The following is a 21,666-nucleotide window of genomic DNA, read 5'->3' as shown; positions in this document are numbered from 1 at the left end:
GCTGTATGATCCTGGGATCCGATGGCAGATGTCAGCTCATGTGGAAAGTAGGTGGTTGCGTCTGGTGGGGACCAGGGCACTGTTTACGTATCTGGGGTCGTGTCTGGCAGGGTCCCGGGCGCTGGTTGAGGTAGAGGGGTTGCTAGGGGGGCATGTTTGCGATCCGGATGGGTCCCAGCGTTCTGCGGGCGCGGGAATACCTTGCAGCGCGTTTGGGTCCTCGCGCGGGGTCTCCGCCATTTCAGGGGTCCTGGGTCGTGGGCAGGGACTTCCTGAGGCAGGTTGGGCTGGATCCCGTGGTCTGTTCCCTTCCTGGGCGCACCTAGGCTCCGTTAATGCAGACGGGTGTGTACAGTACTTTGCAGGCAGCTCTCACAACTCTGCTAGAAACAGTTAATTATAGGAGGCTAAAGGGGGCACATCTCTCGCAGCTTTACTAGAAGAAAAGCCATACACTGGAGTAATGGTGAAGGAAACATCTAAAGTCCAGCTTGGTAAGGAAACGAGAAATGATGAGAAGTTTCCAATAAGTCTGGAGTTAAGCAAACTAAAAACCAGAACAGATTGCTGTTCAGTGAAATCACAGAGTTGAAAATGTATAGGATCCTGAAAGGCCAGAAAGGTGCCTGCAGAAGTGCTGAAGTTTGTGAGAAATTAGTGCAGTTTGAGAGACATTATGTGAAATAATTGTGGAAATTGGTGCAAGGTTCTCTGAGTTTGTGACGAAGGAAACTTGAAGGGAGAGATGTAAAACCTGAAAGTGAAACCTTGATTCAAGCAGTGGAGGGAAAGCATAATTTAAAAGAAGATTTGAAAACGGAATTTGAAATATCTCGTGTTGAAGCCGGAGTTCAGTGAGATAAGGTGGATCACTGTATAACAATCATTTGGGAGGTTTCTGAGGAGAAATCTACAGACACTAACTTGGGTTCAGAGTAGAGTGCATTTATTTGACCACAGTCGTCATGTGTGCCGAAAAGGGACGTTGTGTTAATGAGACCATTGTAGCTTAAGATGTACTTTGTAATCCAGGTTAATCTTAAAACCGGTGTGTAATTGTTCAACTAAAGACGTAATGTATTCACATCCAATTTTTTCATGTTTAATAAATATTTTTCATGTTGTTAAAACTAATTAACGGTCCTGTGAGCCTCTTCCTCCCTGTTTAGAAACAAAAGTAAAAGTTATGGTCTTTTGAGCCAGGGTTCCATTCTGAGATCTTCCCGTCCAGTTATAACATCAACTGAAATTGTAACAATATCAATAACCTAATATTTAGTGTAGAACAATTGAGGTAGATAGGCATGAACGAAGAGAGGACTTAGGCTGGTGAAATGGATGGACAAGTGGCAGATGAAATGTGGAGATGTGTGAAGTGATTAATTTTGGAGGGAAGATTGAGGAGCCACAATATCAAATAAAAGGGGGTTCAGGAATGAGCAATCTGACCATAAATTATTCTCGGGACATAGAGTACAACCTTTATAAAATCCTGGCTGTGACTGTTGTGTCCATTACGGGTACTAAACTTTCGAAAGGATGTGAAGGCGTTAGGGAGAATGCAGAAAAGATTCACACGAATGGTTCCAGGGATGAGGAACTTGAGTTCCGTGGATAAATTGGAGAATCTGGGACTGTTCTTCTTGGAGAGGAGAAGATAAGGGAGATGTTTGATGGAGGTTTTCAAAACCATGAGACTTCTGAGCAGTCAAATGTGGAGAAATTGTTGTGCTTGGTGGAAGGGTCAGCAAGCAGAGGATGTGATATAAGACGATTGGTAAGAAATGCAATCTTGACATGAAATGGTCAGGGGTAGGACCTGTAATGCTTTGCATCAAAGTGTGGTGGAGGTTGGTTCAATTGTGGTCTTCAAGAGATAAATGGATCATTATATGAAGTGATAAAACAAAGTGTTAAAGCGAAAAGTTGTGAGATGGGGACTAGGTGAGTTGACCTTCCAGAGAGCCAACATGGACAAGACTGGTCAAAAGGCCTCCTTTTGTGCTGTAATCATTCCATGATGCTGAGCTACTATGGGAATGCTACATTGTCTTCCGCATATGACACTAAACCAAAGTCATGCCTGCTCTCTTGGAATCATGAAAGGCAGGGGAGTGCTTTCTGTACATAATATCCCCCTCGAACATCTAAAACAAATGATCTGATCAATTCTTGTTTGTGGAAGCTTTTGTCCAAGTTAGCTGTGTATTTCGTATGTTACTGCGATGGCATTCCTTTAGATGTACCAAATTTTCAGACATTCTGAGGTTGTGGAAACGCACAAGAGATAAGAGTAGACCGTTAAGTCTGCTGCACAATTCAGCATGATTGCAGGTGATTTCAGTTTTCAACTCCATTTTCCTGCCGACTCCCCATTTCTCATGGTTCCCTGAGCAATCAAAAATCATTCTACCCCAACCTTAAATATATTCCATGATGGAGCAATCTCAACCCTCTGGAGTAGAGAATTCCAAAGGTTTGCAACCCTTTGAGTGAAGTAATTTCTCCTCATCTCTGTCCTGAATGATAAACTTCATGCTGAGCCATTTCCCCTGCGTTGTAGAATTCCCAGCCAGGGAAAAGAACCTGATATTGTCTACCCTGTCAAACCCCTTCAGAAATGTTACATTTTGAAGAGATCACCTCTCATTTTTTAACTCTAGGGAATATAGACCCAATTCACTCAGCCTTTCAACAGTGGACAACCCTCCCATCCTATAAAACCAATCTAGTGAACCTACGCTTTACTGCCTCCACTGTACAAATGAAGTTGAGTCTACTGCTTATACTCTTTCATCATCAGATTAATTCATTTGCCATGCCCTTGATTTCCGGAATACGTTCGAAAGCTGCTTTTGCCTTTCTGTTCCTCTTGTCTACTGAAATATTTTTAAAATCTGTCCTGTGCTTCTCGGATTGCCTGAAAGTTTGGTCAACCCTATGTTATTGGCTTTGCTTGATTTCCAGCTTTTCCCCCTTGTAAAGTTTTGTGAATTTCTTTTACGTGAAGATTATATGAATCTTAAGTTGTTGCCGAATAAAGTGTGTAGCCATACGCAGAGTGCAGCTGATGAGGTTCATGTTTTGTTAAGTGCAAAATTGCCTTTTACGTATGAAGCAGCCACACAGAAACAACAAATGACTCTAGATTCTATTAAATAATGGAGCAAAAATTACACTACATAACCGAGAACCTGTATAAGCTTCAGCACGTAGTTGTGATTGTTTATCGGCTGAATTAACAATATTTATAAGCATTATATGCCCATGCCAGTCATGACGTTTTATTGATGAAGTAATTGAAATGGTGTATTTTGTGTCACGTGTATTTCTGAATGCTTAAGTTGCATGGGAAGATCTCCCATGGTACTTGCACCAGAGGCCACTGTTCTTCGTTAATTTAGGGAAGGCTTGAAAGGCATAATTATTACAATTTAGTGGCCAGGTGATTATTGCTGAAAGAAGTGAAACAGCAAAGATAACACTTTTCAAAACATATTGGTAAGAAAAACTGCAAAATATGGAAGACCAAAATTAAGCTTTTGGCAAAACTGAAGCTAAATTATTGTAACTAAAGACTAAACCAAATTTATTATTTTGTGCAAGCTGCAATTAAAGTTTGACTAAATTCTAGACAAAACTAAAATAAATGCTACTTTCCCCAAATAACATTTTTATTTTCAGGAACTACATTTTATTACCAAAAACCCATTTCCATTTGAATGCACCACAGAGTTTTAGCTTTCTATTGAAAAAAAAAAAAAATTTGCTCTTCAGGCTGAAGATCAGGTCTTAACAATGATTTATTTCTCTTCATGGTATATGTAGGAAGTCTATAATAATTGCCTGCATTAAACTTATCTTTCCTGATACTGTTGTGTTCACAATGGCCATCTGGCATGGCACCACATAAACAGAGGACTTAACTGATGTAGTTTTAATAAATGATAAATACCTTCAACATGTAGTCTGGGGTATCCCTTTGGATGTATTTTTGTTCCGGACTATTGCGGAGAACAATTTTCCGTGATTTGTGTGTTTCTTTCAAAGTTAAATTGTTGGTAACCATAAGGCTATTGTTACTCAGTGATTTGTGGACGAGATGGGAAGACACTAAAACTTAGAATATATGACTGATATAGTAGAGCTTCAAACCCTGCACATCAAGCAGGCCTGACCTATTCTGAAAGTCTGTAATTAATATTTGATTGTTATTCCTTGCAGACCACAGAAACCAAGCACCCTAGAGATGACTAAAGGGAAGCCTTCCCCTCCAGTCTCCTCCAGTACAATACAGGGACAGATCAAACAAGGTAACTACAAAGCAAAGCTTGGAGAGGAGCACAGCATTAAAATGACAGGGGGAAGGCTAAATGCAGTCTGTGAAATGATTCCTTATCTGTCTTGTGTTGTTGAATTTTATTTTACCCTGCTAAAAGCCCAAAGTTAAGCAGAGTGTGTGCTTGTGCATATATTTATATTTATCACAATTTTTCAATATACCAAATAGATTTAGGTTCTGTGATTCATATAAAACACACAAGAGGTAATTATGAAATGTCAACGTTGTTTGCTTTAGATTATCCAGTCTCATTTTGTAGTGTGGTTTTCTACTATTTCATTGTGGATATTGAATGCTTGCTTTGCTTTGCTAAATACAGATCAAGTTCAATAAGTGGGATGTATTGAAGAATTTGTGAATTCTTCGTTCCTGAAGGTCTTGTTCAGCATGTGTCTTTTATGTCACCAATTGATTAACTTTTATGTTATATTAAAGAAAGAGAAAATTGGTGATGAAAAGCTATGGAACCTGACAGATGAATTAAAGAAAAATCAGATTGTAGTTCATAAAAATCAGACAATCCACTCAGCCAATCTTGAACTTATTCTTCCATTTCCTTTTTCTGTGTTTCAAATATTTCAAATAGCATTTCCCTCTGCAAGCCTGTTCCTCTTTGTGAGTACATTAGTTTGAGTTCACAATGATGATCTCATCAAAGTAATGGAGTAAATCTAAAATGCAGCATCGTCCTGCTGTGCAAGCGTTCTACAGGCTGCAGCTTCCAGATTGCAGCTATAGGTCGCTTCTCTTTCTTTTTAAAAAAAATATATTTCTTAAAGTTTTTTAACACCATCTTTCTCCCTTACAAAAAATAACCCCCCCACCCCCGTAACAAAAAAAAACGAGAAATCGCGCAGAGCAAGATATATACATGGCAAAATGATACATTTACACAGCTTTGTACACTGGCCCTCACCCGTACGTGCCAGTTTCCACAACCCTTCATGTTATCTCTTGCTCATCCACCCTCCCAGGCAGTGTCCCCACCCCCCTCCGGACGTGTGTCCCCCCCCCAAGATTGCTGCTGCTGCTGCTGACCGACCTTCCTCTAACGCTCCGCGAGATAGTCTAGGAACGGTTGCCACCGCCTGTAGAACCCCTGCGCAGACCCTCTCAAGGCGAACTTAATCCTCTCCAACTTTATGAACCCAGCCATATAATTTATCCAGGCCTCCAGGCTGGGGGGTTTCGTCTCCTTCCACATTAGCAAGATCCTTCGCCGGGCTACTAGGGACGCAAAGGCCAGAATGCCGGCCTCTTTCGCCTCCTGCACTCCCGGTTCGTCCACTACTCCAAATATTGCTAGCCCCCAGCTTGGCTTGACCCGGACTTTCACCACCTGAGATATTGCTCCCGCCACTCCTCTCCAGAACCCCTCCAGTGCCGGGCATGACCAAAACATATGGACATGGTTCGCCAGGCTCCCTAAGCACCTTCCACATCTATCCTCCACCCCAAAGAACCTACTCAACCTCGCCCCCGTCACGTGCGCTCTGTGGACCACCGGACCACCTTAAATTGTATCAGGCTGAGCCTGGCACATGAGGAGGAGGAATTAACCCTACCTAGGGCATCAGCCCACAGACCTTCCTCGATCTCCTCCCCCAGCTCCTCCTCCCATTTACCCTTCAACTCTTCTACCAGCGCTTCCTCCTCTTATTTCAACTCCTGGTGTATTTCCGACACCTTGCCCTCCCCGACCCATACACCCGAGATCACCCTGTCTTGAACTTCTTGTGCCGGGAGCAACGGGAATTCCCTCACCTGTATCCTCACAAAAGCCCTCACCTGCATATATCTAACTGCATTTCCCGGGGGTAACTCGAACTTCTCCTCCAGTGCCCCTAGGCTCGCAAACGTCCCGTCGATGAACAGGTCCCCTATTCTTCCAATCCCCGCCCGATGCCAGCTCTGGATCCCCCGTCCATCTTCCCCGGGACAAACCGGTGGTTACTCCTGATCGGGGACCACACCGATGCTCCCATTGCACCCCGGTGCCGTCTCCACTGGCCCCAGATCCTTAGCGTTTCCGCCACCACCGGGCTTGTGGTATACTTTGTCGGCAGGAGTGTCAGCGGTGCCGTCACCAACACCCCCAGGCTCGTTCCTTTATAGGACGCCATCTCCATCCTCTTCCATGCCGCCCCCTCTCCCTCCATAACCCACTTGCGGATCATCGCCACATTTGCTGCCCAGTAGTAGCTCCCCAGGTTTGGCAGCGCCAACCCTCCTCGGTCCCTACTGCGTTCCAGGAACCCTCTCCTTACTCTCTGGGTCTTATTCGCCCACACAAACCCCATAATACTCCTGCCTACTCTCTTAAAAGAGGCCTTAGTGATCACGATGGGAAGGCACTGAAATACAAACAGAAACCTCGGAAGGACCACCATTTTGACCGACTGCACTCTACCCGCCAGCGAGAGCGGTAACATGTCCCATCTTTTGAAATCCTCCTCCATTTGCTCCACCAACCTCATCGGAGTCAGTTTATGTAGGGTCCCCCAACTCCTGGCTATCTGGATCCCCAGATACCGAAAGCTCCCCTCCGCCCTCCTCAGCGGTAGGTCCCCTTTCCCTCTTTCTTGGTCCCCCACCTGTAATACAAAGAGCTCACTCTTCCCTACATTGAGCTTATAGCCCGAAAACTCCCCGAACTCCCTTAGAGTCTGCATGACCTCCACCATCCCCTCCATTGGATCCGCAACGTACAGCAACAGGTCATCCGCATATAGCGACACCCGATGCTCTTCTCCCCCTCGGACCACCCCCCTCCATTTATTAGACTCCCTCAATGACATGGCCAATGGTTCGATCGCCAATGCGAACAACAGGGGGGACAGGGGGCACCCCTGCCTCGTCCCTCGGTACAGTCGAAAGTACTCCGACCTCCGCCGGTTCGTCACTACACTCGCCATCGGGGCTCTGTAAAGGAGCTTAACCCAATTGATTAAACCCTACCCCGAACCCAAACCTCCGCAGCACTTCCCAGAGGTACTCCCACTCTACTCGTTCAAAGGCCTTCTCCGCTTCCATAGCTGCCACTATCTCCGCCTCTGCCTCCTCCGATGGCATCATTATCACGTTTAAGAGCCGCCGCACATTGGTGTTTAGTTGCCTGCCCTTTACAAATCCCGTCTGGTCCTCGTGGATTACCCCCGGGACACAGTCCTCGATCCTCATGGCCAGCACTTTTGCCAGCAACTTTGCATCCACATTGAGGAGCGAGATCGGCCTGTACGATCCACATTGCAGTGGGTCCTTGTCCCGCTTTAGGATCAAAGAAATTGTCGCTTCCGACATTGTCGGGGGTAGGGTCCCCTCCTCTCTTGCCTCATTAAAGGTCCTCACCAGTAGCGGGGCCAACAGGTCTGCGTACGTCCTGTAGAACTCCACCGGGAATCCGTCCGGTCCCGGGGCCTTCCCCGCCTGCATGATCCCCCAAACCCTTGCTCAGCTCCTCCAACCCAATTGGTGCCCCCAAACCAGCCACCTCTTGCTCCTCCACCCTCTGGAATCTCAGCTGATCTAGGAATCGTCTCATCCCCTCTTCCCCCGCTGGGGGCTGGGATCTGTACAGCTCTTCATAAAAGGCCTTGAATACCTCGTTTATTTTCGTCGCACTCCGAACCGTGGCTCCCCTAACATCTTTGATTCCCCCTATTTCCCTCGCTGCCATCCTCTTACGGAGCTGGTGTGCCAGCATCCGACTAGCCTTTTCCCCATACTCGTAGGTCGCCCCCTGCGCTTTCCTCCACTGTGCCTCCGCCTTCCCTGTGGTCAATAGGTCAAACTCGGTCTGGAGCCGTCGTCTTTCCCCAAGTAATCTTTCCTCCAGGGCCTCTGCGTATCTCCTGTCCACTCTCAAAATCTCCCCCACTAACCTCTCCCTTTCCATGCCCTCTGTCTTCTCCCTCTGAGCCCTAATGGAAATTAGCTCTCCCCTGATCACCGCCTTCAATGCCTCCCATACCACCCCCACCCGCAACTCCCCGTTGTCATTGGCCTCCAAGTACCTTTCGGTACACCCCCTCCCCTTCCCACACACCACCTTGTCCGCCAGCAGTCCCACATCCAGCCGCCACAATGGGCGTTGGTCCCTCTCCTCTCCCAGCTCCAGTTCCACCCAGTGCGGGGCATGGTCCGAAACGGCTATAGCCGAATACTCCGTTCCCTCCACCCTCGGGATGAGCGCCCTACCAAGAACAAAGAAATCTACCGGGAGTAGGCTTTGTGTACATGGGAGAAGAAAGAAAATTCCCTGGCCTCGGCCTTGCAAACCGCCATGGGTCCACTCCCCCCATCTGATCCATAAACCCCCTAAGTACCTTGGCTGCTGCCGGCCTCGATTTGGAGTCCTTGATTTGGAGCGGTCCAGTGCTGGATCCAACACTGTATTGAAGTCCCCTCCCATTATCAGGCCTCCTATCTCCAGGTCCGGAATGCGCCCCAACATGCGCTTCATGAATCCTGCATCATCCCAGTTCGGGGCGTATACGTTTACCAACACCACCCACGTCCCTTGCAGCCTGCCGCTCACCATTACATAGCGCCTTCCATTGTCCGCTACAATAGTCTTGGCCTCAAATGACACCCGCTTTCCCACCAATATTGCCACCCCTCTATTCTTCGCGTCCAGTCCCGAGTGGAATACCTGTCCTACCCATCCCTTTCTTAACCTGACCTGGTCCCCCACCTTCAGATGTGTCACTTGGAGCATGGCCACGTCCGCCTTCAGTCCCTTTAAGTGCGCGAACACTCGAGCCCTCTTCACCGGCCCATTCAGGCCCCTCACATTCCACGTTATCAGCCGGATTGGAGGGGCTCTCACCCCCGCCCGCCGACTAGCCATCTCCTTTTCTGGGCCGGGCCCCCGTCTCGACCACCTCCTCTGTGTCCCATTCCTTTTCGGCCAGTGCAGCAGCAACCCTTTTTCCCTCCCCCCCGCTAGACCCCCCCCCCCCCCCCCCACGCCCCGCCGACTAGCCATCTCCTTTTCTGGGCCAGTCCCGTGTCCACGCCTCCCTCACCCTCCAGTCCCCCAGAGGGGGGACCCCCGTCCCGACCAACTCTTCTGTGTCCCATTCCCTTTCGGCCAGTGCAGCAGCAACCCTTTTTCCTCCCCCCCCCCCCCCCCCCCCCCCCCCCGTTAGACCCCTGTCTAGCTTTTTTGCTCCCCCATGTCGCTCCCGTAAGTCAGCTGACACCTGCTGACCCCGGCTTCCCCCGCTGTCCCATTGACCTCCCCGCGTGGGAGTCTCCCAATCCATATGCATTCCTTCGTTCCCCTTCCCGCCTTTCTTCCCGCGCGCAGGAAAAAAACCCGTGCTTTCCAAAGCTCGCTCCGCCCCCTCTGGCGCAGCTCCTGTTGCGGCCTTGTCTCTCTTCCCCAGCCCATGTAACATTTCCTGCGCGTAATTGACCCCCTATATACAACAACCATCACGCATCAAACCCCAAAACATCCCCCCCACCCTCACAAACCCTCAGTTAGAGTCCAACTTTTCGGCTTGTACAAAGGTCCACGCCTCCTCAGGCGTTTCAAAGTAATAGTGTTGGCCCTTGTATGTGACCCACAGTCGCGCTGGCTGCAGCATTCCGAATTTCACTTCTTTCCGGTACAACGCCGCTTTGGCCCGGTTGAAACCCGCTCTCCGCTTTGCAACCTCCGTGCTCCAGTCAGGGTATATTCGGATCTCTGCATTGTCCCACTTACTGCTCTGCTCCTTCTTGGCCCATCTCAGGACCCACTCTCTGTCTCCTTCGCCAGCACCCGATGTGCCCCGTCCAACTCCAGCGGCCTCGAAGGGGCCTTCGTGCCCATCATCGTCTCGAGCATCGTGCTCGCGTATGCCCCGGCATCAGCCCCCATCGCTTCTCTTTCAATGAACCTTCTTTCAATGAACCCGACTATACCTCATATGATTTGGCTTGTCGAACATGCTAGAATTTTCCTTTTGAGGTGTTTCCAAGGTTAGTCATTCACACACAAGACTAGCACTTACTGTTTTTAAGTTTTATACCTACACTTACCTGACATTGACGATCCCAACAGCTGAAACCTACGATGTTATGAACACGTTGAAAGTAAATGAAGACAATGTGATTAAGAAATAAGCCATTGAACTTATTCTGAGTTAATTTTGGCAAGAAAAACAATGTAACTGTCTTGGATTTTACAATGGGAAATGTTCTCCATGTTCAGCTAGAATTAACTGTCCCTGCTACTGTCCCATCCCCTATCTTGGCCATAAATGTTGCAGCTCCCTTTTGTCAGATAAATTGATATTACTGCATCCCTGTTTCAACTCTGGTCCTGTATTCTGTTAGTTTAGGAGCATAGAATATAGGAACAAGAGTAGATCATTCAGCACTTTGAGCCTGTTCCGCAATTCAATATTATCCTGGCTGATCCTCTATCTGAATGGTCCACTCTTGATTATCACTAAAATGATGGAAGGGGTCATCAACCGTGCTATCAAATGGCACTTAGCAATGACCTGCTCACGGACGTTCAGTTTGGGTTCCATCAGGGTCACTAAGCTTCTGACCTCATTACAACCGTGGTTCAAATATTGACAAAATATCTGAGCACCAGAGGTGAGGTAAGAGTGACTGACCCTGACATCAAGGTAGCATTTGACCAATTATGGCATCTAGGATCCCTCTCAAAAATGGGGTCAATGGGAATGGAAGGGGGGCTCCATTGGTTGGAGCCATACCTGGCAGAAAGAAGATGGTTGTGGTGGTTTGAGGTCAATCATCTCGGGTCCAGCACTGAACTGGACTATCCATATAAATACTGTGGCTACCAGAGCAGGTCAAAGGCCAGGAATCCCCTCCTGACCCCCAAAATCCTGCCCACCAAGGCACAAGTTAGGAATGTAATGGAATACACACTTCTTTCCCGGATGAGTGCAGCTCCAACAGCACTCAAGAAGCTCAACACCATTCAGGGCAGAGCAGCTCGCTTGATAGCTCCCCCTTCCACAAACATTCACTCTCTCCACCACTGACTAACAGTGGCACCCGTGAGAACCATCTACAAGATGAACTGGAACTCACCGAGGTTCTTTTGGCAGCAGCTTCCAAACCCACGACTACTACCATCTAGAAGGACAAGAGCAGCAGATACCCGGTAACCCCACCACCTGGAGGTTCCCCTCCAAGTCACTCCCTCTCCTCATTTGGAAATATATGGCTGTTCCTTCACTTGTCGCTGGATCAAAATCCTGGAATTTCCTCCAAAACAGCAGTGTGGGTGTACCTGCAACTTGGGTACTGCAGCAGTTCACAAAGACAGCCCACCACTGCATTCTGAAGGGCAGCCAGGAATGGGAAATAAATGCTGGCCTAGCTATTAAATTAATATTAATTTTTTAAAAACATACACCTCTCCATACTTCTTCACACCTTTAGTGTCTAGAAATCTATCTGTATCCTCCTTAAATATATTCAGTGACTTGGCTTCCAGAGCCATGTAGAGAATTCGGCAGGTTGACCACCCTCTGAGCGAAGAGCTTTCTCCCCATCTCAGTCCCAAGTCCTAAATGGCCTACCCCCTAAGTGGCCCCATGCCTCTACTATCCTTGACCTTCTAAGTGATAGAGATCCTGATATTGACAATATAGCCCATGCCAGTCTACAGAAGAACTTGGATAACATCCAGGCTTGGACGAATAAAAATAGGATTGAATTCCAAATGATCAACTTGAGCAAGGGAAAAATCACCCATTTCCGCTTGCTATTCAACAGCACCACCATTAATAACTTCCTACCAAAAACATGTTGAACGGTCACCATTGATCAGAAGCTTAATTAGACCAACCATACCAATACTATGGCTGTAAGAGCAGAGCATGGGCTGGATGCCCTAAGATATGTTGCTTAATATCTGATCCTTGAAAGCCTATCTAAAATCTACAAAGCTCCAGTCAGAAAGTGTTGCAGTGTACTCATCACTAATGTGGATTATTGCAGCTACAACAACAGTTAACAGGTTTGGCATCATTCACAACAGACCAGTGTGCTTGGTTGGCATCCCTGACACCACATTCATTATCTGTAATATGTATAACTTGCAGGAATTGCACACCAAGACCTAATGTTACTTGGCAGCACCTCAATTCCTTGAAACTATTACCATTAAGAAGGGTGTACAGCAAAACTGTGGTAACTTCATCACCTTTAATGTGCCCTCCAAGTCACACACCATCTTGACTTATTAGGAAATAGTCAGGAAATTGTATTGGGAGAAATTGATGGGATTAAAACCCGCTAAGTCCCCAAGGCTTGATGCTCTGCATCCCAGAGTACTTAAGGAACTGGCCCTAGAAATAGTGGACACATCGTTGATCATTTTCCAGCATTCTATAGACAATGGAAGAGTTCCAATAGATTGGAGGGTAGCTAATGTAATCCCACTTTTTAAAAAGGAGGGAGAGAGAAAATGGGGAATTATAGACCGGTTAGCCTGACATCGGTGGTGGGAAAAGTGCTGGAGTCAATTATTAAGGCTGCAGGATGACTTGGACAGGCTGGCTAAGTGGGCAAACACTTGGCAAACGCAATAAAATGTGGATAAATGCAAGGTTGCCACTTTGGCAGAAATAGGAAGGCAGATTATGATCTAAATGGTGGCAGTTTAGGAAAAGGCAGTTTAGCAAGGAGACCTGGATGTCATGGTGGAACAGTCACTGAAGGTTGGCATGCAGGTACAGCAGGCGGTGAGGGAAGCTAATTTCATGCTGGCCTTCATAACCAGAGGATTTGAGTATAGGAATAGGGATGTCTTGCTGCAGTTATACAGGGCATGGTTAGGCCACACCTCGAGTATTGTGTGCAGTTTGAGGAAGGACATTCTTGATATTGAGAGTGTCCAGCGAAGGTACACCAGGCAAATTCCCGGGAAGGCAGGATTGACATATGAAGAAAGACTGGATCGTCTGGGCTTTTACTCACTGGAGTTTAGAAGAATGAGGGGATCTCATAGAAACATATAAAATCCTGATGGGACTGGACAGGCTAGATACGGGAAGAATTGGTGGGGGGCACAGCCTAAGAATAAGGGGATAAGCCGTTCAGGACTGAGATAAGGAAGAACGTCTTCTCTCAGAGTTGTGAACTTGTGAAATTCTCTGCCACAGAAAGCTGTTGGGGCTAGTTAGTTGGATATATTCAAGACGGAGCTGGATGTGGCTCTTGCGGCTAAAGGGATAAGGAGAGCAAGCAGGAGTGGGACACTGAATTTGTATGATCAGCCGTGATCATATTAAATGGTGGTGCAGGCACAAAGGGCGAAATGACCTCTGCACCTATTTTCTAAGTTTCTATTACTTGTGCATCTAATATTATCCATCGTTGTTACTGGCTGAATCCTCTGGTCAAAATCCTGACCCAATACCACTATGGGAGTATCACCTCCACAAAGGCTGCAGATGTGCAAGGAGAAAACCTGTTGCCATCTTCCCCGGAGTGGGTGATACACGCAGGCCTGCCAGCATCGTCCACATTCCACCAAAAAATGAAAAGGCAGTTTCAGTGAAGGAGTGTTAATTTATAAAGGAAATAATCCTAATGAGTACTGATGGCAAATTTGTAAAAAATGGGACTATTTCTGTTCATGCAGCTAATCTGGTACTAAAGAACATTTGATTCTAATGTGGTCTTATGGTAGTTTAAAAGACTGAGGAAATCCAATCCAAATATTTAAAACTGAATAGCATATATATATTTTATCAATACGAAGGCCAGTATGTTTTTTTGGCATATATTTATGATTTAGATTTGGGTGCACATGTCACCATATCAATATCTTAAATATTCTCTCCCTCCACAACTAGCACATCGTGCAGCAGTGTGTGCCATCACTCTCTATCTAGTAGTCTCTTGAAGTGAGGAGGGTGCTGGATTCAAAGTACAGCCCTTGGCAAGAATTGTGTGTAGAATCTTTAACATGGGGAGGTTGTTGCAGCTATCACATGGTTCTGGCGGACCAGGAAACTCTGCTTTTACTGCCTGCCTTAGTTGTATTGGAAGGATTATCAGGATGACAATTAACTTGTTTGGCCACTTTACAAATGCACCTTCTGTGGCCATCAGTCCTGATATAATACTCAAACCCAGAACTTATGGTTCTCTACCCACTGCGCCACATGACCTCCACTGTGTACCATCTCTAAGAGGCACTGCAGATACTTCCGTCAGTGCACCTTCCAAACTCACAATCTCTACTACCTAGAAGGACAAGGGCAGCAGATGCATGTGAGCACTAACACCTGCCAGTTTCCCTCTAAGTGAGCACTATGCTGACTTGGAACTTAATCAGCTTTTTTTCATTGTCACTGGGTTAAAATCTTGGAACTCCCTCCCTAACTGCACTGGGGGGGAATCCTACACCATGCAGATTGCTGCTGTTCAAGAGGACAGCTCACCACCACGTCAAGGTTAATTAACTGTTGGCCTTTAGTAGTGGTGTCCACGTCCCATAAGTGAAGATGAAGAAATATCAAACGCTTGTTAAAATGTTGTTTGATTTCTGTGTCCTGTTTAATCCATACTCTTTCTGACACATTCTACTGGTCACACTTTAGTCAGCAGATTCCTAGCTCAATTGTGGAGATGATCTTAACTTTTATAATGAGGTATGGTATGTCATCGAGTGTGATGACGTTTGTGACTGGAATCATCCAATATGATGTACATTAACTTTTTGATCGCAGCTACTGTTTTCCTGAAAAAAATGTTCACTTTTTAAAACCAGATTCAAATTTCATGTAACAAGTTGTATTTATATAGTAGCTTTGGTCCAGTAAAATGTTTCAAAGTGCTTTGTGGGAATGTTATCAAACAAGATTTGACACTCAGCCATGGAATGATATTCTGGGACAGATGGCCAAAAAGGTAATGAATTTTAACAAGCATTATAAAGGAATGGAGAGCTGGAGAGGTTGAGGGAGAAAATGGTAGAACTTGGGGCCTGGGCAACAGAAGGCACAACAGATGATGCAAAGAAAATCAGTGCTGCAGAAGAATCCAGAATTGGAGGGCTGCAGAGATGGTAGAGGGTTGTTAGGGCTGAAGGAAGTGTTAGAATGGGAGGGACGAGGCCATGGAGGAGTTTGAAAACAAAAATTAGAAATTTAAAGCGATGCTTTGCTGGGCTGGGAGCCACTGCAGGTCAGTGAGCACAATGGGTAATTGATGAATTAGACTTGATGGTAGGAGCAATTGAAAGAATGAAAGTCCAACAGAAAAGCATCCGGTAGATGCTTTCCCTTCAATGGTGAGTTATATTTGGTTACAGTTTTACCTTGGTTGCCTCTTTAATAAACTAATGGGGTGTTTGTATGAACAATATATAATAGATATATAAATAGAATAGTTTATAAATCACCCATTGTCAATATAATAGTTTGGAACAGAAACCAGGAAAAGGGATAGAAAGAAAGTCAGAGTATTTCAACTGATATTCTTCATGATAAATAATAGCGAGTGCTGGCAAGAAAAACCCTTCCCTTGTACGACTAAAAGTCTATTTGAATGACAGGAAGCAAATAGGAGAAAACTGATCAACAGTGTGAAGAGAACAAAGACCAGTACACAGGAACCGGCCCTCCAAGCCTGTGCCGATCATGATGCCCTAATTTTATGAAAAATCCCTTCTGCCCTTACTGGGTCCATATCCTTCTATTTCCTCCGTATTCATGTTCCCATCCAGATGCCTCTTAAATGTTGTTAATGTGTCTGCTTCCAACACATCCTTTGGCAGCACATTCCAGGCATCCAGCACACACTGCATGAAAAATGTACCCTGCACATCTCCCTTAAACTTTCCCTTGAACCTGCGCCCCCTTGTAATTGGCACTTCCACCCTTGGAAAAAGCTTCTGACTTTCCACCCTGTCTATGCTTCTCATCATTTTGTAGACCTTGATCAGGTCTTCCCTCAGTCTTGATCTTTCCAGTGAAAAGAATCCTAGTTTATTCAACCTCTCCTCATAGCCAACACACTCGTGACAAGGTAATATCCTGGGGAACCTTCTTTGCACACTCTCCAAAGCTTCCACTTCTGATAATATGGCAACGAGAACTGCACGCAATACTCCAAATGCAGCCTAACCAAGGTTTTATATAGCTGCAACATGATTTCCCAACTCCTGTACTCAATGCTCTGGCTGATGAAGGCAAGCATGCCATATGCCTTCTTAATCACTTTGGCCACCTGTGTTGCCATTTTTAGGGAACTAGAGACCTGCACACCCAGATCTCTCTGAATGCTAATGTTCCATTTACAGTATAATAGTGTTTTTCAAACATTTTGACTGGAACCCATTTTTACCAACCGACCGGTCTTCGCGACCCACGCCGGCCGGCCTTCGCGACCCATCATTTTCTCTTGCCTTTAATGTGAGAGGTGAGCCTCGGTTTCTATTCTATAGTCTAGAGTAGTGATGAATGAGAAAGGACCTCATTGAAATAGGCATTATTCTCTCAGGACTCTACAGAACAGATGCCGAATGTAGGTTTTCCTCAGATGTGGGTATTTTACAGCCTGGGAATATAGTCTTCAAATTACAATGCGACGATTTTAGAGATAGATGAGGAGGAATTATGAAACTCAAAGTATTGTGAATCTTTCTAATCTCTAAAATTCACTATCAAAGAGAGTTCTGCAGGCTCAGCCATTGAGCACATTCAAGACAGATGCAGGAAGACTGAATTGAATTAAAAAAACAAAAATTCTCCTGGGTCAGCGCACTGACATCAGGAGGAGGCGGTGTTTCTCTCTGGGCTCCGGGCATGCGCATTGATGGGCGGGCACGCATGCGCAGTGCGCCTGTATTTTTAAAGCAGCTCGCAGCCGGCATTTTTAAAAGTCGGCTGTTGCGCCTGAATTCCTGCAATCGGGAGTGCCGCGATGGATGGCTCCGTGACCCTCCCGACACCCGCCCGCGACACACCTACTTTGAAAATGCCTGTTATAATACATACCTAGATTTGATCCTCCAAAATGCATCGCCTCGCATATGTCCGAATTAAACTCTGTCTGCCATTTCTGTGCCCAAGTCTCCAATCCATCTATATCCTGTTGTAACCTCTGACAATCCTCGGCACTATCAGCAAATCCGCCAAACTTCGAATCATTTGCAAACTTACTAATTTGACCACCCATATTTTCCTCCCGATCATTTATATGTAGTACAAACAACAGAAGTCCCAGCATTGATCCCTGCGGAACACCACTAACTGCAGATCTCAATTCTGAAAAACACCCTTCCACCGCTATTCTCTGTCTTCTATAATCAAGCCAGTTCCGTATCCATCCAGCCAGCCCACCCCGAATCCCATGTGATTTTAGTTTTTGTACCAGGGTGAAGTTTGATCGAAATGAATTGGGCCACAATGAATTCAAATGTTAATGTGTTTAAAGAAATCAGTTTTACAATTTAATGTTGAGTATATGGTGGTTTGATACCAAAGCATATCAGTTATAATAAATGGCATGTTGTAAGCATGTTCAAGAGTATTCTTCCTTAACAATCCTATGGGCGGGGCATAAACATCTCGGCCACAGACAACAATCTTTCATTCATGTTGCTTAGAATAAGACCTTACTTGCACATGCCCTACATCACGAGCAAGTGGAAACCAAGGAATATGAATTCTAGTATGCTGGGGAAAGACCCGTAACACAGGATGCCAACAAAAGAAGACATCATGTCCAGTTTAGTTTTCAAAGTCTATTTTAAAGTATTTTAAAAGGATTGATGGAAGCACCCCAGTGTGACATCCGAAGAGAATGAGAATAGATTAAGTCTTGTGTTACAGTCTCCATAGAAACTAATAACTTTGAAAAGGAAATTTGATTTTGCTGTGACCAAATTTAAGGGTTGCTTGGCAAAAATGTCAGGTTTCAAGACTTTTACTGCAGCAAACAAACCAAAAGCTACCTTAGCCAGTCACTTTTTTTGTTGGCAACTTATACTCCAAACTACAACAGAACTATACTTTTTTACTTTTAATACAACTAAAAATCCCACTTCAGTTATATTTTACACTGTCTCTTAAGTAGACATTCAGTTCTCCCAGAGCCAATCCAAAGTGCTTCTTGGCTCTTGCGGTTTTACATCCATTCTTTTCCTTTGCCAGCCTGGTAACTTTTAACCCCAGAACTATCTTTCCCCATGAGGGCTTTTCTTGAGATTCTCCCTGAAGCTCAGGCTAGGTGCATCCTCCTGGCTTCTTTTCAAGCCTCAAGCCTCCTTTCAATCCGAGCATGAGCTCCCACCCACATTCCTGCATAGTGAACTGTCAGAAACTTGCCGCCTCCATCTGCTCCCTTTCTCTCTCCCGGATCCCGAAAGACCTGTGAAATTCGTTTTTTTTTTTTTGGAGAGCATTGTAACCTGATCGTACATTGGCTTTCAATGGACTCATCCCTCTCGAGCCCTTTGGTGTGTCATGTAAAATACAGGGACTTTGCATCCAGGTAGACATGCTGATGTTTTAAACGCTCCACTTAATAATATCTTGAAATTACATATACAGCTGAAGCATCATCATTTACAAAACTTGATATTCTTGAACACCTTCCTGGGACTTTGGAGACTAACACTATCTGCTACTGCCTTTGTCAACGCGTGAGAAAATCTTTCACCACCTTTCCAGTAAAACAATCTTAGGGCTCTGTTATCTTTATCAGTCATACAACCCAGGTTTTCTGTCAGCAGCATTCAGAATATTCCAGATGACCCCTGTATTCCTCCATTTTGCCCTATATTGAAACACAATTTGGAAACATACCAATCTGAAACCTTGTATTGATTTTTGAACAATGAAGGTGGCACATTGGCAGCTTATAAAGATTGGCAAAATTCAAAGGAATACTTATCATAGTCATTTAAATAAGACCAAGGAAAACAGGAAAGGGGTGGAATGGTGCAAGAGGAACTGGTATTCAAATGACCAGCTCTTTCTAGCATCTTGCTTATGAGTGTGTGAAACATGCCAGAAAAGCAATTGAGTTACTCAAAGAGAAATGTAAATGTTTGATAAATCAGAAAAAAATCCAGTTTCTTTGCAGGAGCTTTATCAGATTGTATTTGGAACTTTAACTTGTGATCAGAGGAGTGAGGTTAACAATGGTAATGAATGCAGCACTAAGAATCTGACTACTCTATATGCAACACATTGGACTCTTCTAGGAGACACTGTGCCACCTCTAGTATAACAACCATAGATTGTGGTCTTGTAAGTAACATTTTAAAACACTAGATAAACTCTAAACATTTTAACAGCCATGACAAATCCAGTAGCTTTATTTAAATATGTTTACTGTATATAGACTCTTCACTACAGCCAAACAAAGGAGAGATTGTATATCTTGGACTGCAATTGTCAACTCAATTCTCCTGTTACTTTCAGATTGCTTTTTAACTGTCTCCAAGCTAATCATGCTTACAAACTTAACTGAATTGTGAATAAGGCTACAGTATGACCAGACAAACACCACATGACTCCTTTGGCATCTAAACTGCCTTAGAATAATGGACTGCCTGCAAGCTATACTTTTAAAATAGACATTGTAAGATTAACTAATATTTCTTCGCCTGATGTGAACACGCAAACTTGGGGAAATCCCCAATGGTGTTGAACAAAAGCTGTAAATAGGTAATTGTTACAAAAAAATGACAATGTTAACACAGGTATAAAAGAGGAAACTAAAAATGTATTTACTGACTATATTAGAAATATACTAACAGTTGCACATTTGTCAGACTATAAGGTAGTTAAGCTTTCACAAATAGTTGAAGTTATGATTAATGAGTTGTAAATATGGGCTGTATTAACTAGGGCATTGCCGGTCGGGAATGAATCTAATAGGTACCTCCAAAATTATGGAAAGATTTGAAAGGATTACACTTATAACATAGACACTAATTCAAATATCAAGAACTTGGTAGACCAACACACTTTGCTGGGTCATCGAGCGCAACTTCAAATCAGAAACTCTGAATACTCTCCCACCATCCAAGACTTCTGCAGCCCCACTCTTCCTTGGTGCTGCTGTCATGAGTTAAGAGCTTTTCTTCAAAGATGAGTAGAGATCAAAAGAGTTCAGCGTCATGGTGCCTTCCTGGATTACCAGACATTTGTCACTGATCTGGACATTTTTTTAGAAACTGTGTGAAACAATTGCCTATGCTGCATTTATCAGCCTATTGATCCACAACTAAGGAAATAGCCATCTTGGGAAGCTCTTGCCAAAAAAATGTTTAACATGGTTTGTATCCAAATCCTTTTGTGCAAAAGTGATTAAACAATCTCAAAAGAATAAGCACTTGGGTTTATATCGGACCTTTCACAATCACAGGACCTCCAAAAGCACTTTCCAACCAAATAATTGATGTAGTCATGCAAACCCCTCTATGTCCAGGTCTCACTAGCATTTTTCATTGGTTTCCACGAGAAATAATTTTTGATATAATGAGCTCTAACCACCAAGCCTGTGTATATTTCCAATGCATAGATGATATGGTTGCAATATTTAAACCTGCAACAGCATGCAAGAGTATCCTTGCACACCTTAATACATAACATTCCTCACTCAAATTAACTTTTGGATTGGAGCAGCCTGACTTGCTGGTATTTGTACAGCTCCATGTTACAAGATTTGCTTTATCATCAATGTTACCAATAGGTCCCTAGCTCCTTGCAAGCTTATTGCAGAAACACAGCACATCAAAACTATCATGTGGGGTAGTGGCTATCCTGATCAGATCAATGTTGGCTATGTATTGTGCAAACTTGCAAATAGGCCAAATACCACCACTTCTGGTTTGGAAAAATGCAGGTCTACCTCTGAATAGCCTGGTATGGCAAGGTATCTCAAAAATGTGAAGTAAGCTGTTTCAGACGATGCAGTGGCTACGCAAGTGTGATTTTCCATAAGGTGCAGCCCTCAGCCCACAAAGACATTCTGCCTCCTGCACAATTGAGCAATGTCATGTATGCATATCACTGCCAGTGCCATGCCAGGTGAGTTGGGTGTACGTCCCAGCAGTTTGCTGATCAGATCCAACCGCATTCAGTTGTTCATAATAGGCAGATTACATGCCGTATTCAACCGGCCAGTGCTTGCAAAACCCAAAACAAAATGTCACACTTTCCCTTTGTGCTGTAGATTGTTGTAATTATTTGAAATTTGAAATTCTTGCATTTGTCCTGATAAGTACAAGATGACACGTCTCTATTTTCAACAATTACTGGCAGAGTACTTTCGAAGTATAGTCGCTGTTCAAGGAAGGAAATGCAGCAACCAACTTA

General features: G+C 44.8%; 1 protein-coding gene across 3 annotated transcripts in view; it reads left to right on the top strand.

The window, feature by feature from the left end:
* Nucleotides 1–21,666, top strand: part of wdr7 (WD repeat domain 7) — a 1,110,115-nt gene that overhangs the window by 297,956 nt on the left and 790,493 nt on the right. For all 3 annotated transcript variants that reach the window (XM_072497366.1, XM_072497365.1, XM_072497364.1), the window contains one exon: nt 4,225–4,313. In XM_072497366.1, coding sequence (XP_072353467.1) covers nt 4,225–4,313 — 89 coding nt within the window. The remainder of the gene's footprint in view (nt 1–4,224; nt 4,314–21,666) is intronic.

This window comes from Scyliorhinus torazame, chromosome 3 (genome assembly GCF_047496885.1).
Source record: "Scyliorhinus torazame isolate Kashiwa2021f chromosome 3, sScyTor2.1, whole genome shotgun sequence".
Lineage (NCBI taxonomy): Eukaryota > Metazoa > Chordata > Chondrichthyes > Carcharhiniformes > Scyliorhinidae > Scyliorhinus > Scyliorhinus torazame.
Note: the sequence above shows the minus strand (reverse complement) of the source record. Positions and strands in the feature narration are given on the sequence as shown.